Source organism: Heterodontus francisci, chromosome 29, assembly GCF_036365525.1.
Source record: "Heterodontus francisci isolate sHetFra1 chromosome 29, sHetFra1.hap1, whole genome shotgun sequence".
In the NCBI taxonomy this organism is placed as follows: Eukaryota; Metazoa; Chordata; class Chondrichthyes; order Heterodontiformes; family Heterodontidae; genus Heterodontus; species Heterodontus francisci.
This window is the reverse complement of record NC_090399.1, coordinates 62,775,225-62,792,805: the sequence shown is the minus strand read 5'-3', so window position 1 is coordinate 62,792,805 and position 17,581 is coordinate 62,775,225. Positions and strand designations below refer to the sequence as shown.

At 45.7% G+C, this 17,581-nt stretch overlaps 1 protein-coding gene across 9 annotated transcripts in view; it reads left to right on the top strand.

Moving 5' to 3' along the window:
- The first annotated feature begins 227 nt into the window (after positions 1-227).
- The window catches only part of LOC137345655 (class I histocompatibility antigen, F10 alpha chain-like), a 40,841-nt gene continuing 23,487 nt past the window's right edge, over positions 228-17,581 (top strand). For 8 of the 9 annotated variants that reach the window (XR_010968599.1, XR_010968597.1, XR_010968598.1 and 5 more), the window contains exons 1-4: positions 441-581; positions 6,720-6,980; positions 13,993-14,265; positions 14,844-15,119. Coding sequence is in view for 6 of the 9 variants with exons in the window: in XM_068008896.1 (XP_067864997.1) it covers positions 533-581; positions 6,720-6,980; positions 13,993-14,265; positions 14,844-15,119 (859 nt within the window). In the remaining 3 variants the exon portion in view is untranslated. Of the gene's footprint in view, positions 582-6,719; positions 6,981-13,992; positions 14,266-14,843; positions 15,120-17,581 lie in introns of all 9 variants that reach the window. The other variant, XM_068008898.1, reaches the window with a different exon arrangement.

The window sequence follows — 17,581 nt, the reverse complement described above, 5'->3', positions numbered from 1 at the left end:
CACTGATTTTCCATCCTGCTTATTGACATTGGAGTGTCACTGGTCTTCCTTGGAGGTAGACTCACTCTGCAAACCTTTCCCTTTTTCAATTCACAGCTCCTGGTTTCTAAATCTTTTTCGCCCAGAGACTACTGTAGTTTTATTCTGATTGGACACAAATATGCCAACGAACCAATCAGTATGCAGCAGTCTGAATAACCAACAACATCTTCTGATTTAATGCAATCAGCACTGGGCACAGCTCACAGACCCAGAACACGGGGCAGAGGAATCACACAGTCTGAACTGGACACAGCTCACAGACCCAGAACACGGGGCAGAGAAATCACACAGTCTGAACTGGGCACAGCTCACAGACCCAGAACACGGGGCAGAGGAATCACACAGTCTGAACTGGACACAGCTCACAGACCCAGAACACGGGGCAGAGGAATCACACAGTCTGAACTGGACACAGCTCAGAGCCCGAGACAGTATTTGGGAAAAGGATTCCCCACAAACTGTTCATCCCAGACTGTTGAGGGAAGCAACAATGATTGGAGTGATAGAACTGGTCCTCCTGTGTGGAGGAGTCTCTGCAGGTGAGTAATGGGGACTGAGAGGGTCTCAGTGCCAGGCTGGGTACTGGGGCATTAACCCTTGGTCAGTGGGTAATGGGCTCTGAGAGGACTCAGTGCCAGGCTGGGTACTGGGGCATTAACCCTTGGTCAGTGGGTAATGGGCTCTGAGAGGGTTTCAGTGCTAGACTGGGCACTGGGACAGGAGAATGGAGAGAGACTTTAGGGGGAGTGAGGGACATGGGACTGCAGAATGGAGATAGAGAGAGAGAACGATAGTAACAGCATTTGTATTTGATCATAATTGATTTGTACCTCAACTTCATTTACCATTTCCACCTCTGTAATATCACCCTCTCTCAGCTCTTCTGCTGCTGAAACCTCATCCATGTCTTTGTTACTTTCAGACGTCACTATTCTAACACACTCCTGACTTGCCTCTCACATTCTACCCTCTGTAACCTTGCGGTCATCCAAAACCTTGCTGCCCATTTCCTAACTTGCACCAAATCCCATTCACCCATCACCCCTGTGCTCACTGACCTACACTAGCACCCAGTTAAACAAATATCAATTTGAAAATTCTCATCCATATTTTCAAATCCCTCCATGGCCTCGTCCCTTCCAACCTCTGTAACACCCTCCGGTTCCACAACCCTCTGAGATATCTGTACTGCTCTAATTCTGGCCTCTGGAACATCCCTGATTTTAAACGTTCCACCATTGGTGCCCTTACCTTTGATTGACAAGGCCTCAGGCTCTGGAATTCCCTCCCTACACCTCTCCACCTCTCTAACTCACTTTCCTCCTTTAAGACACACCTGAAAACCTACCTCTTTAACCAAGCTTTTGATCCGCTGTTCTAATATCTCCTTATGTGGCCCTCTGTCATATTTTGTTTTGTAATGCCCCTGTGAAGCACTTTGGGATATTGTGTAATGTCACAGGCACTATATAAATACAAGTTCTTGTTGTTTCCCAGCTTTGCTCCATTATCCCTTGATACCCTTAGTGAACAAATATCTCTCATTTTGAAAACTCCAATTGATCCCCAGCATCCAGAGCCTTTTGATCGAGCGATTTCCAAATTTCCACTGGCCTTTGTGTGAAGAAGTCTTTCTTGACATCACCCCTGAACGGCGTAGCTCCAATGTGAAGACTATATCCCCATATTCGTCATTCCCCCAATCAGGAAGTAGTTTTGCTGTATCTATTCTATCAAATTCTTGTAACATTTTAATCACTTCAATAATTCACCCTTTAATCTTCTAAACTCGAGAGAATATGAGCCAAATCTAAGCAATTTGTCCTGAACCCAATCAATCTGCCCTGTACCCACTCCAAGCCCAATAGATCATTCCAGAGGTGCAGTGTTCAGAACTAAACACAGCTCTCCAGATGTGCTCTAGCCAAAGCTCTGTTCAGCTGGAGCATAAATCCACCCCTATGGATAACAGGGGCTCTGTATTGTGTTGTGTTGTGTTGGGGTTTATTTACAGGCCCTCTGTGATGTGTACTGGTTTATTTACAGAGGCTCTGAGTTATGTTGGGTTTTATTTACAGGATGCTCTGTTGTGTTGAGGTTTAGTTACAGGGACCATGTGTTGTGTTGGTGTTTATTTACAGGGGCTCTGTGTTGTGTTGGGGTTTATTTATAGGGGCTCTGTGTTGTGTTGGTGTTCATTTCCAGGGGCTCTGTGTTGTGTTGGTGTTTAGTTACAGGGACCATGTGTTGTGTTGGTGTTTATTTACAGGGGCTCTGTGTTGTGTTAGTGTTTATTTATAGGGGCTCTGTGTTGTGTTGGTGTTCATTTCCAGGGGCTCTGTGTTGTGTTGGTGTTTATTTATAGGGGCTCTGTGTTGTGTTGGTGTTCATTTCCAGGGGCTCTGTGTTGTGTTGGTGTTTATTTCCAGGGGCTCTGTGTTATGTTGGGGTTTATTTATAGGGGCTCTGTGTTGTGCTGGGGTTTATTTATAGGGGCTCTATGTTGTGTTGGGGTTTATTTCCAGGGGCTGTGTGTTGTGTTGGTGTTTATTTCCTGGGGCTCTTTGTTATGTTGGTGTTTATTTACAGGGGCTCTGTATTGTGTTGGGATTTATTTATAGAGGCTCTGTGTTGTGTTGGGGTTTATTTACAGGGGCTCTGTGTTGTGCTGGGGTTTATTTACAGGGGCTCTGTGTTGTGTTGGTGTTCATTTCCAGGGGCTCTGTGTTGTGTTGGTGTTTATTTATAGGGGCTCTGTGTTGTGTTGGTGTTCATTTCCAGGGGCTCTGTGTTGTGTTGGTGTTTATTTCCAGGGGCTCTGTGTTGTGTTGGGGTTTATTTCCAGGGGCTCTGTTTTGTGTTGGTGTTTATTTCCAGTGGCTCTGTTTTGTGTTGGTGTTTATTTACAGGGGCTCTGTGTTGTGTTGTGTTTATTTCCAGGGGCTCTGTGTTGAGCTGGGGTTTATTTATAGGGGCTCTGTGTTGTGTTGGGATTTATTTATAGGGGCTCTGTGTTTTATTGGGGTTTATTTACAGGGGCTCTGTGTTGTGCTGGGGTTTATTTCCAGGGGCTCTGTGTTGTGTTGGTGTTTATTTATAGGGGCTCTGTGTTGTGCTGGGGTTTATTTACAGGGGCTCTGTGTTGTGTTGGTGTTTATTTACAGGGGCTCTGTGTTGTGTTGTGTTTATTTACAGGGGCTCTGTGTTGTGTTGTGTTTATTTACAGGGGCTCTGTGTTGTGTTGGTGTTTATTTACAGGGGCTCTGTGTTGTATTGGTGTTAATTTCCAGGGGCTCTGTGTTATGTTGGGGTTTATTTATAGGGGCTCTGTGTTGTGCTGGGGTTTATTTATAGGGGCTCTGTGTTGTGTTGGGGTTTATTTACAGGGCCTCTATGTTGTGTTGGGGTTTATTTCCAGGGGCTCTGTTTTGTGTTGGTGTTTATTTATAGGGGCTCTGTGTTTTATTGGGATTTATTTACAGGGGCTCTGTGTTGTGTTGGTGTTTATTTACAGGGGCTCTGTGTTGTATTGATGTTAATTTCCAGGGGCTCTGTGTTATGTTGGGGTTTATTTATAGGGGCTCTGTGTTTTATTGGGGTTTATTTACAGGGGCTCTGTGTTGTGTTGGTGTTTATTTACAGGGGCTCTGTGTTGTGTTGGTGTTTATTTCCAGGGGCTCTGTGTTGTGTTGGTGTTTATTTATAGGGGCTCTGTGTTGTGTTGGTGTTTATTTCCAGGGGCTCTGTGTTGTGTTGGTGTTTATTTACAGGGGCTCTATGTTGTGTTGTGTCGGTGTTTATTTCCAGGGGCTCTGTGTTGTGTTGGGGTTTATTTACAGGGGCTCTATGTTGTGTTGTGTCGGTGTTTATTTCCAGGGACTCTGTGTTGTGTTGGGGTTTATTTACAGGGGCTCTGTGTTGTGTTGGTGTTTATTCATATGGGCTCTATTTTGTGTTGCTTGTATGCATCTTTGGGTTCATATACTGTCACTGTGGGTTTTGTGTTTGGGCTTCTTGCCCTGATGTCACTCTCTATATATGTATGGCATTGCTGTTTTAGGCTTTATGCTCTGATATCTGTGGGTTATGGGGTGTCTGTGTGTGCGCGCAGTTGAGGATTTGGGGTTCATCTCCTGATGTCCCTCTGTCGCTCTCTGTGGCCTTGATGTTTTGGGGTTCGTGCCCTGATGTCTCTCTCTCTCTATCTCTCTCTCTGTGGGGTTGGTGTTTTGGGCTTCATGCCCTGATGTCTCTCTGTCTCTCTCTGTGGGATTGATGTTTTGGGGTTTATGCCCTGATGTCTCTCTCTCTCTCTCTCTCTCTCTCTGTGTGGGGTTGGTGTTTTGGGGTTCATGCCCTGATGTCTCTCTGTCTCTCTCTGTGGGGTTGATGTTTTGGGGTTTATGCCCTGATGTCTCTCTCTCTCTCTCTCTCTCTCTCTCTCTGTGGGGTTGGTGTTTTGGGGTTCATGCCCTGATGTCTCTCTCTCTCTCTCTGTGGGGTTGATGTTTTGGGGTTCGTGCCCTGATGTCTCTCTCTCTCTGTGGGGTTGTTGTTTTGGGGTTCATGCCCTGATGTCTCTCTCTCTCTCTGTGGGGTTGGTGATTTGGGGTTCATGCCCTGATGTCTCTCTCTCTCTCTCTCTGCGGGGTTGATGTTTTGGGGTTCATGCCCTGATGTCTCTCTCTCTCTCTGTGGGGTTGATGTTTTGGGGTTCATGCCCTGATGTCTCTCTCTCTGTGGGGTTGATGTTTTGGGGTTCATGCCCTGATGTCTCTCTCTCTCTGTGGGGTTGGTGATTTGGGGTTCATGCCCTGATGTCTCTCTTTCTCTGTGGGGTTGGTATTTTGGGGTTCATGCCCTGATGTCTTTCTCTCTCTCTCTTTGTGGGGTTGGTGTTTTGGGGTTCATGCCCTGATGTCTTTCTCTCTCTGTGGGGTTGATGTTTTGGGGTTCATGCCCTGATCTCTCTCTCTCTCTCCCTCTCTCTCTCTGTGGGGTTGTTGCTTTGGGGTTCATGCCCTGATGTCTCTCTCTCTCTCTGTGGAGTTGTTGCTTTGGGGTTCATGCCCTGATGTCTCTCTCTCTCTCTGTGGGGTTGGTGTTTTAGTGTTCATGCCCTGATGTCTCTCTCTCTCTCTGGGGTTGGTGTTTTAGGGTTCATGCCCTGATGTCTCTCTCTCTCTCTCTGGGGTTGGTGTTTTGGGGTTCATGCCCTGATGTCTCTCTCTCTCTCTCTCTCTCTGTGGGGTTGATGTTTTGGGGTTCATGCCCTGATGTCTCTCTTTCTCTGTGGGGTTGATGTTTTGGGGTTCAGGCCCTGATGTCTCTCTCTGTGGGGTTGGTGTTTTGGGGTTCATGCCCTGATGTCTCTCTCTCTGTGGGGTTGATGTTTTGGGGTTCATGCCCTGATGTCTCTCTTTCTCTGTGGGGTTGGTGATTTGGGGTTCATGCCCTGATGTCTCTCTTTCTCTGTGGGGTTGGTATTTTGGGGTTCATGCCCTGATGTCTTTCTCTCTCTCTCTTTGTGGGGTTGGTATTTTGGGGTTCATGCCCTGATGTCTTTCTCTCTCTGTGAGGTTGATGTTTTGGGGTTCATGCCCTGATGTCTCTCTCTCTGTGGGGTTGTTGATTTGGGGTTCATGCCCTGATGTCTCTCTCTCTCTGTGAGGTTGATGTTCTGGGGTTCATGCCCTGATGTCTCTCTCTCTGTGGGGTTGTTGATTTGGGGTTCATGCCCTGATGTCTCTCTCTCTCTGTGAGGTTGATGTTTTGGGGTTCATGCCCTGATGTCTCTCTCTCTGTGGGGTTGTTGATTTGGGGTTCATGCCCTGATGTCTCTCTCTCTGTGGGGTTGATGTTTTAGGGTTCATGCCCTGATGTCTCTCTCTGTGTGGGGTTGATGTTTTGGGGTTCATGCCCTGTTGTCTCTCTCTCTCTCTGTGGGGTTGATGTTTTGAGGTTGATGCCCTGATGTCTCTCTCTCTCTCTCTGTGGGGTTGATGATTTGGGGTTCATGCCCTGATGTCTCTCTCTCTCTCTCTGTGGGGTTGATGATTTGGGGTTCATGCCCTGATGTCTCTCTCTGTGAGGTTGGTGTTTTGGGGTTCATGCCCTGATCTCTCTCTCTGTGCGGTTGGTGTTTTAGCGTTGATGCCCTGATGTCTTTCTATCTCTGTGGGGTTGATGTTTTGAGGTTGATGCCCTGATGTCTCTCTCTCTCTCTCTCTCTGTGGTGTTGATGTTTTGGGGTTCATGCCCTGATGTCTCTCTCTCTCTCTCTGTGGGGTTGATGATTTGGGGTTCATGCCCTGATGTCTCTCTCTGTGAGGTTGGTGTTTTGGGGTTCATGCCCTGATGTCTCTCTCTCTCTCTCTGTGGGGTTGATGATTTGGGGTTCATGCCCTGATGTCTCTCTCTGTGGTGTTGATGTTTTAGTGTTCATGCCCTGATGTCTCTCTCTCTCTCTCTCTGTTGGGTTTGTGTTTTGGGGTTCATGCTCTGATGTCTCACTCGCTCTGTGGGGTTGGTGATTTGGGGTTGATGCCCTGATGTCTCTCTCTCTCTCTCTCTCTGTGGGGTTGATGTTTTAGTGTTCATGCCCTGATGTCTCTCTCTCTTTCTCTCTGTTGGGTTGGTGTTTTGGGGTTCATGCCTGATGTCTTTCTGTGTTTCAGGATCTCACTCTCTCCGGTATTTCTACATGGCAATGACCCCGATTCCTGGTCTGCCAGAGTTTGTGGCCGTCGGTTATGTGGACGATGCTACGATTGATTACTACGACAGCAATCTTCAGGAAGTAATCTCTCGGCAGCAGTGGATGGCGGAGAGTCAGGGCCCTGAGTACTGGGAACAGCAGACACAGATCCTGCGGAGCTCAGAGCACATTGGACAGACCAATATTCAGACCGCCTTAAACCGGACCAACCAGACGGGTGGTGAGACCTTGCCCTCCCACAATGCTCTCTATTCCCGCACCACTGTTTCTCTCTACATTTTCCTCATGTCTATTTACCGTCTCATATTCCTAAATTCAAGCCTCACCGTGTCTCTCTATTCCCCACCGTTGTGTCTATTTCCCCCTCCCATATTTGTCTATTCCACCACCCTGTCTCTCTATTCCTCTCTCCGTGTCTCTCTATTCCCCCATCTCTCTCTATTCCCCTCCAAGTCTCTCTTTTCCACCAAGGTGTCTCCCTATTGGACCCCCATCTCTCAATTGCCTCCTCCCCCACATCTCTCTCTACACCACTCTGTGCCTCTCTACTCCACCCCAGTGTCTCTCTATTCCCAACCCCCAACCCCTCCCCCCCCCCCGCCCCCCAAACCCCATCATGTCTCTCTATTCCCTCTAAGTCTCACTGTTCCACTACGGTGTCTTTCTATTAGACCCCAGTCTCTCAACTGCCTCCCCCACAATGTTTCTCTATACACCCATCCGTCTCTCTCTCTCTCTATGCCCCCCGTGTCTCTGTATTTCACCCCTTTGCTGCTCTATTTTCACCCCAGTAACTCTCTATATCCCCTCCCATGTCTCTCTATTCCTCCATCTGTCTTTATTCTACCCCCATGTCTCTCTATTCCTCCCTCCCATATCTCTCTATTCCCCCCACATATCTATTTGACACTCCATGCCTTCATAGTGAGAGGATTCGAGTACAGAAGCAGGGATGTCTTGCTGCAATTATACAGGGCCTTGGTGAGGCCACACCTGAAATATTGTGAGCAGTTTTGGTCTCCTTATCTGAGGAAGGATGTTCTTGCTATAGAGGGAGTGCAGCGAAGGTTTAACAGACTGATTCCTGGGATGGCGGGACTGAGGTATGAGGAAAGATTAAGTCGCTAAGGATTATATTCGCTGGAGTTCAGAAGAGTGAGGGAGAATCTCATAGAAACCTATAAAATTCTAACAGGACTTGAACCTTTCAGGACTGAGATGTGGAGAACTTTCTTCACCCAGAGAGTGGTGAGCCTGTGGAATTCACTACCACAGAAAGCAGTTGAGGCCAAAACATTGTATGTTTTCAAGAAGGAGTTAGATATAGCTCTTGGGTCTAAAGGGATCAAAGGGTATGGGGCAAAAGCGGGACCAGGTTACTGAGTTGGATTTAGATTTAGATTTAGATATACAGCACTGAAACAGGCCCTTCGGCCCACCGAGTCTGTGCCGACCATTAACCAACCATTTATACTAATCCTATACATATTTCTACTACATCCCCCACCTGTCTCTATATTTCCCTACCACCTACCTATACTAGGGGCAATTTATAATGGCCAATTTACCTATCAACCTGCAAGTCTATTGGCTGTGGGAGGAAACCGGAGCACCCGGAGAAAACCCACGCAGACACAGGGAGAACTTGCAAACTTCACACAGGCAGTACCCAGAATTGAACCCAGGTCGCTGGAGCTGTGAGGCTGCGGTGCTAACCACAGCGATCAGCTATGATCATAATGAATGGTGGAGCAGGCTCGAAGGGCCGAATGTCCTACTCCTGCTCCAATTTTCTATGTTTCTATGTATGTTTCTATTCCCCCAACTCCCCTGGTTTTTCTCAACTCCCGTGTCACTATCCCACCACGCACACCCCCCCCCCCCCCCCACCGTCTCTCTCTGAACCCTCCCCATGTCCCTCTTTTCCCCTCCTGTGTCTCTCTTTTCCCCTCCTGTGTCTCTCTATCTATTCCCCTCCTGTGTCTCTCTATCTTTTCCCCTCCTGTGTCTCTCGATCTATTCCGCTCCTGTGTCTCACTATTCCCCTCCATATCTATTTCCCATCCCATTTCTAACTGTTCCCCCACCCTCCCTAGTTTTTCTCTTCTTCCCACACCCTGTTTCTCTCTCTCTCTCTCTCTTCACTCCTCATGTCTTTCTGTTCCCCTGGGGAGAATTTTACAGACCCCCTGACATCAGGGGTTGTGGTGTGGGGAGTCCGGAAAATGCCTGAGGGACAGGCTCACCACAGACCATGATGCCGGGAAGGCCCGGCCCGATATTGCCGGCGGTGACGAGGCCTCATGGCGGCACTCCCACCGCTTGGCGTCGGGAGCCCAATTTAAATACATAAATTAATTTAAATAAACAAAGAAATTCCCTTTACACTCCCGCCGTCTGTCCTGGTGTGATATTTGTGTCAGTGGCCGGCAATCCCACACCTTCGGATCCCCGTCCAGGGATTAAAGGCGGACCACTGGTGGAGAGGGCGGAGCAGGTGTGTTTCTCTGTGTGGAGAGGAGGGAGTTGGGTCACAGTTATCTCATTGGTGCAGGGGATGGGGGGGAAGGGGTGAAGTGTAAAGTTGATGCACATTGTGGGGGGAAGGTCAGGTGCGCAAGGTAACTGTTTTGTAGGGGGAGAGGGCTGGTAATTTAATCGATGGTTATTGGGGGGGTTGGTGGGAGAGGGGCAAGATCAATTTATTTAATTTTTAAAAATCAATCGCTCTTTAAATATTTAAATTGAAATCTCGGGTTGGAAGCCCTTTAAAAATGGCCTCAGCGCCTGCACAAAGGTAGCTGACGCTGTTGCCGGGGACGGACAGCCGCCCTCTCCATGTCATCGTGGTGGGCGGTCCGAATCGGCTATTTAAATGAGCCGCCGCACTTAATATCGCGGGGGCTGTGCAATGTGCAGCCCGCCCTGCTTTCGCCCACCGCCGATTATGGTGACAGGACTATAAATTTCAGCCCCCTGTGTCTCTCTACTCCCCCAACTCATCTCTCTCTGTTCCCCTACCCCTGCTGTGTCTCAAAAGAACTTAAGAAATAGGAGCAGGAATAGACTATTTGGCCTTTTCCAACATTTAAAAGATCATGGCTGATCTTCTATCTCAATTCCACCTTCCTGCACCGTCCTCCCCTCCCTTCATTCCCTTTGCACCCAAAAATCTATCAACCTTTGTCTTGAATCTACTCAATGAGTGAGCATCCACAGTTCTTTAGGGTGGAGAATTCCAAAGATTCACAACCTTCTGCATGAAGACATTTTTTTTTCAACTCAATCTACAATGACCAACTCCTTATTCTGAGACTGTGACCCCGTATTCTAGATTCCCCGAACAGGGGAATCAACCTCTCAGTGTCTACTCTGTCAAGCCCCTTCAGAATCTTGTATATTCCAATTAGATCACTTCCCATTCTTCTAAATTCCAGGGAATATAGGTCTACCATACTCAATTTCTTCTTATAGGCCAATTAACTGGAATCAGTCTAGAGAACCTTTGTTATACTCCATCTCGGGCAAGTACGTTCTTTCCTTAAACTGCACACAATATTCCAGGTGTGACCTCAACTATACCCTGTGTAATTGTAGTTATCATATCGAAGGTAGAAAAAGTAACCTCACTATTTAAGAAAGGAGGGAGAGAGAAAATAGGTAACTACAGACATGTTAGCCCGACATTAGTAGGGGAAATGCTAGAATCTATTATAAAGGATGTGATAACTGGTCACTTAGAAAATAATGGTAGGATTGGGCAGAGTCACCATGGATTTATGAAAGGAAAATTATGTTTGACAAACCTGTTGGAATATTTTGAGGATGTAATTAGCAGGATAGATGAGGCGGAACCGGAGGATGTGGTGTATTTGGATTGTCAGAAGGCATTCGATAAGGTCCCACACAAGAGTAAGTAAGCAAAATTAGAGCACATGGGATTGGGGGTAATATACTGGCATGGACTGAGAATTGGTTAATGACCAGAAAACATGGAGTAGGAATAAATGGGCCATTTTCAGGTTGGCAGGCTGTGACTAGTGGTGTATGGCAGGAATCAGTGCTTGGATCCCAGCTATTCACAATCTATATCAATGATTTGGATATAGGGACCAAATGTAATATTTCCAATTATGCTGATGACACAAAACTAGGAGGCAATGTGAGTTGTGAGGAGCATACAAAGAGGCTTCAAGGGGATTTAGATAGGCTAAGTGAATGGACAAGAACATGACAGGTGGAATATAATGTGGATCCACTTTGGTAGGAAAAACAGAAATGCAGAGTATTTCTTAAATGGTGAGAGAATGGGAAGTGTTGATGTCCAAAGGGACCTGGGTCTCCTTGTTCATCAGTCACTAAAAAGTAACATGCAGGTGTTTAAAAAAAAACGCCACAGTATACAAGGCGATGGGCCAAGTGCTGGAAAATGGGATTAGAATAGTTAGGTGCTTGATGGCCAGTACGAACACGATGGGCCAAAGGGCCTATTTCTGTGCTGTATAACTCTATGACTATCGGTGCAGCAAGCAATTAGGAAGGCAAATGGTATGTTGGCCTATATTGCAAGAGGATTTGAGTACAGGAGTAAAGATGTCTTGCTGCAATTTTATAGAGCCTTGGTGAGACCGTACCTGGAGTGTCGAGTATAGTTTTGGTCTCCTTGCCTCTGGAAGGATATACTTGCCATCGAAGGAGTGCAACAAAGGTTCACTAAACTGATTCCTGGGATGGTGGGATTGTCCTATGAGGAGAGATTGAGGAGACTGGGCCTCGATGCACTAGAGTTTGGAAGAATGATCTCTGAAGCATACAAAATTCTTCGAAGTCTCGACAAGGTTGATGCAGGATGGAGGTTTCCCCTGGCTGGGGAGTCTCGAACCAGCGGCCACAGTCTCAGATTAAGGATTAGGCCATTTAGGACTGAGATGAGGATGAATTTCTTCACTCAGAGGGTAGTAAATCTTAGGAATTCTCTAACCCAGCGGGCTGTGGAGGCTCAGTCATTGAGTGTGTTCAAGAGAGAGACTGATAGTTCTCTAGATATTGAAGATATCAATGAATATGGGGATAGTGCAGGAGGATGCCCTTAGGGTAGAAAATCAGCCATGATCTAGTTAAATGGTGGAGTAGGCTCACGGGGCTGAATGGCCTACTCTTGCTCCAATTTCCTATGTTCTCTAATCTGATTGATTTAATTTAATTAAATCAGCTCATACACCAAGAGGATGCTGAACGACTTGACCTCTAAAGCTTTGATAAAGTGAATAGTTTGAGCAATGCTGAGAAAGAGAAAGTAAAGCTCAGCCACGTCATTAGCAACCTCCTCATCCCTGAAGCATTTCCATCGTATTTTGGGGCATTCTTGCTCACCTAAACTCTGAAATGATCTTGTTCGAGTTTTCCAGCATTTCCACAATCTGTCAATAGCCAGCAGTAGAAAAAGCCACCTGATCACAACGTGCTTCAACAGATTGCACTCCTCCACGCCAACAAAGTCACAAAACTCCCTTAAATGCTCTGTTCTGATTGCAGAAGTGTGGAAGTGACCGTATACCTTGAGAATGATGGTTTTTTGTATCAACAGCGAGGTTTCAGATGATGTACCTTGTTGTATTATGCAAAATATGAGCCAAACAGTTGGCTGCAACTATGTCCGTTTGAGAGCCTTTTACTTCTTGGTAAATACTGTTGTGCTTTTCAGAATTAACACTTGTGTTGTCAGCCAAATACACGGAAAGTCTTCATGGGATGAGATCAAAGGCACTGAGTTTGGATCATTTTTCTGTTGCGATTGCTTCCCAGGTTTCCTGGCTATCAGTATAAAAATCCAACAGTAAATGCGGGATCCCCTTCTCGAAATTAAAATATCCCAAACGAAGGGGAAACATTTTGTTTCACCCTTGTTTGACGCATCAATTGCCAAAGAAAATAAAAAGATCATCTGCTTTAATGCAATCCAAGTACTTCTGCATGAAGCTTCTCGCTCAGTGTTTTTGCCTTTGTTTCCCCACATGTCAGGTCTCTTGGTATGAAGGAGATTTCTTTGTCACCTTGTACTGCAGTCGATATTTCTATAAGACTGGTGATTCTTCACCGCGTGGCAGACATTTGTAGTTCAGCAGCAGTTACTTTATTGTTTTGAGGTGATGCAGATGATTTGAAAAAAAGACCTCAATGATGATGTACTTGCAAATTGGGTGCTCACTTTGTGTTTTTCCAACAAAATGTGTTGATCCACATCTCCCTTTCCTTGGTGGCTGACATTGGTATCACCTTGGTACAAAATGCAGAGTGTTTGATCCTCTCCCTTCCTGATTTTTTTTTTGCTATGAAATCACTTTCTTTTGACCATACTGCGTTGAACAATGTCTTTTGCTTGAGCGTTTTGATGAAGAAGACAATGGCTCCACTTTCATCACAGTACAAGCAACAGATATAGCGTTCGGGCGTCTAAAAGACAGGCACATGGTTAGGTCCAATAGGATCTTTGCGGGTACTCACAGGACCAATAGAATTCTGATTTTAAATGACACTGATATTAGCCAATGAAGACGAGAGGCTGGACATTTCCAAAGTAATGGATGCAGACCAAATGGCCACCCTACCACATTGTATTTCATCTGACATGTTCTTGCCTACTCACTCAACCTGCCCTATCCCTCTGTGGAACTTTTTGTGTCTTGGGCCTAAATAGCTGAGACCCAAGTACTGATCCCTGTGGTACCCAACTCATTACAGCCTGCCATCCCGGAGATGACCCGTTTATTCCTACTCTCTGTTTTCTGTCCTTTAACTAATCCTCAAAGCCTTGAGTCCTAATTTAGTGGAAAAAAGCTCTTGGATGGCACCTCATTGAATGCTTTTTGAAAATTCAAATACACTACATCCATTGGTACTCCTTATTCATCTTATCAGTTACTTCTTCAAAAATCTCAAACATATTTTCCAAACACAATTTTTGTTTCATACGCTCCAACCGTAATGGTCTCTCCACTATATAGTAAACAGAAGCCGGGAATTGGGTGGAGTGATGCACTTTGTTGTGGGGCTGAAAGACAGGACCAGCTCTTTACCAACTCCCAATCATTCCCGGCTTTCCCCCACCTCCCCTTCACTCTGCTCCTGGATCTGTTTGGCTGTGTGTGTTTCACTGACAGTTGTGGAAGGCAGTCAGAACTGTTGGCTCTCTGTTATTTGGCTCTGATTGGCTATGTGTGTTTGATTGACAGGGATCCACACAGTACAGGTGATGTATGGCTGTGAGCTGCAGGATGACGGGAGCACCAGCGGGTTCCATCAGGAAGGCTGGGACGGGCGGGATTACATCAGCTTTGATAAGGATAACATGGTGTGGGTAACACCGGTAAGCTGGGGACTGATTACCAAGAACAAGTGGGACCAGGACAAGGCCAGGAACCAGCAGAGGAAGGGTTACCTGGAGGGGACCTGCATCGAATGGCTGAAGAAGTACCTGAAACTTGGAGAAAAGGAACTGAGACACGGTGAGTGAGTGGGTGGGGGTGGGGGGAGGGGGGAGAGTCAGTGAATGAGGTGGGACTGAGAGTCAGTGAGTGAGGGGGGTCTGAGAGTCAGTTAGTGAGGGGGGGGGACTGAGAGTCAGCGAGTGAGGGGGGACTGAAAGTCAGCGAGTAAGGTGGGACTGAGACTCAGCGAGTGAGGGGGGGACTGAGACTCTGAGTGAGGGGGGACTGAGACTCTGAGTGAGGGGGTCTGAGACTCTGAGTGAGGGGGGACTGAGAGTTGGTGAGTGAGGGGGGACTGAGAGTCGGTGAGCGAGGGAGGAGAGACTGAGAGTCGGTGATTGAGGGGGAAGGGACTGAGTGTTGGTGAGTAAAGGGGGGACTGAGAGTCGGTGAGTCAGAAGAGGTGACTGAGAGTTGGTGGTCTAAACCCCAGTTTAAAGGGGTACGTACTGTTACCTGGAGTCAGGGTGTCTAAACCCCAGTTTAAAGGGGTATGTACCTTTCCCTGGGGTCAGGGGTCTAATCCCCAATTTAAAGGGATATTTACCATTCCCTGTCTCTTACACTGACCTGCCTCTGATCTGTTTTACTCTCAGTTGCTCCTCAAGTGTTTCTTTCCGCGGACAAGGCATCAGCTGCTAAACCGACACAACTCTGCTGCCTCGTCACAGGATTTTACCCTCGCGATATCGAAGTCACCCTCTTGAGAAATGGCGCACCGATTGCAGACACATGTTCCACTGGCATCCTACCCAACCACGATGGCACCTACCAGCTCAGGAGATGGGTTCAGATCGCACCTGAGAATGGTGCCAACTATTCCTGTCAATATGAGCAAAGCGAAAAAGAAGGAATGGAGATCCTAGACTGGGGTAAGAGGAACAGTGACTGTTTAGAATCACCTCTCCTCATTCTGCCTTCCAAAATCAATCACCTAACACTTCTCTGCATTAAACTGCATTTGTCACATGTCTGCCCATTTCACCAGTCTGTCTATGTCCTCCTGAAATCTGTTCTAATCCTCTTCATTGGTTACTGCATTTCTGAGTTTTGTGTCATTGCACACCTTGAATTTATGCCCTTATACCCAAGTCCAGATCATTAATATATATCAAAAAGAGATGTGATCCTCATACCAATCCTTCACTTTCTACTTCCTTCCAGTCTGAAAAATAATCATTCACCATTCCTCTCTGATTTCTGTCCCTGATCCAATTCCATATCCACTCTGACACTGTCCCTCTAATCCCATTGGCTTCAATTTTACTAGTAAGTCTATTTTGTGGCACTTTATCAAATGCCTTCTGAAAGCCCATATACACAACATACAGCACACTACCCTCATCAACACTGTCCGTCTATTCATCAGAGAACTTGATCAAGTTTGACAAGTTTGCCTTTGACAATTCTGTGCTCGCTTTCAATTTATTAACCCATGTTTTTCCACCTGACATTAAGTTTGTCCCAGATTGTTACAACATTAACAAGAGAGGATCGAGGTAAGTGAAAGCAATCAATGGAGACTGTGATAAGAATTTTAATGGGAGTTGGCTACAGGCATCCTGATAATACATTCTTCCACTGCATAGCTGTTAATTCAGAGATCAAAGAGACTTGTAGTCAATGAAGAGATGTTTTAATGGGAGACTTTAATTCCCATATAGATTGGGAAGAACAGAGTAGCTCAAGTCAGAAAGCTTGTGAATTTCTTGACTGCATTCAACATAGTTTTCTGGAACCAACAAACAGGCAGGCCACACTAGATCTAGTAGTGAGCCAGACATAGTTAATCTAACGGTAAGGGAACATTTACTTAACTGCGAGCCTGACATGTTTGAAAAGGAAAAACATAATACTGTTATGAAGATCCTCGAATTTGGTAAGGCTAACTTTTAATAGGATGAGACAGAGACTGATGACCGCAAACTGAACAAAACTGTTATTGGGTAAAACTACAGATGAACAGTGGGAGGTGTTCAGAAAAGAATTTAGCTTAATACAGAAACGAGAAGGGCCGAGAGGTCTACTCGAGAAGAAGTGAAAGGTAACCTAAAACTAAAGGATAAAGCAAAGCATAGTATAGATCGAGTGGACTGGGAGAGAGCGAAAGAACATACAGTAAGAGCAGAAATATCAACAGACATTTATGAGGGTATCAAGATTAACACAAAGCTTTTACAATTATGTCAGAAGAAAAAGGCCCATGTGGCCCTTTAAAAATCATTGCGGTCATACTGCAAATGTGAATAAGGAAAGGGTAGGACTTTTAGAATAATACAATAAAAACAGACAATGTTGGAAATACTCAGCAGGTCAGGTAGCATCTGTACAGAGAGCAATAGTGTTAACCTTTCAGATCAGTGACCTCCATTCTGACAAAGTGGTATTGACCTGAAACATTAACTCTGTTGCTCACATCATAGATGCTGCCTGACCTGCTGAGTATTTCTAGAATGTTATGTTTTTATTTCAGATTTCCAGCATCTGCAGTGTTTTATTTTGTTGGAACTTCGTGTCATTGAATCATAGAACCCTACAGCACAGTAGGAGGCCATTTGGCCCATAGAGCCTATGCTGGCTCTTGGGATGAGTAGTCATTCTTAGTCCCATGTGTCTGCTTTTTGTCCCTAAATGTGTCAGCTCATCATCCTCAAATATCTGTACAACACCCTGTTTAAAATTGTTTCTGGAATCAGCTTCCACTTCTTTTCAGGTAGAACATTCCAGATCCCGACAGCTGAGTAAAATAAAATCCTCATTTCCCCTCTCTATCTTTTACCAATGATTTTAAATCTATAACCTCTGGTTATTGACCCACTCACCGGAGGGAATAACTTTCCTCTCTCTACCTTAGCAAAACTGCTCATCATCTTGAAAAAAATCTATTAGGTCACCTCTTAACCTTCTCTATTCCAAGGGGAACAGTCCTAACTTTTCCAACCTCTCCTCATAACTATAGTCTGTTATCTCTGTTAACATCCTGATAAACCTCCTCTGTGCCCTTTCTAAGGCCTTTACATCTTTTCAGAAGTGTGGTGGCCGGAATTGTCCACAATACTCCAACCGAGGCCTAACCAGTGATTTATAAAGTTCTAGCATGATCTCTTTACTTTTATATTCTGTACCTCGATTTATAAATCCATGTAACCCATATACTTTTACAACCACCTTATCAACTTGCTGTGCCATCTTTAAGGATTTGTGCATATGGAAACCAAGGTCTCTTTATTCATCTACACTTTTCAAAATATCATCTACATTCTTTCAACATTAGTCCTTCCAAAGTGCATCACTTCACACTTCCCTACATTGAACTTCACCTGCCATGTCTTTG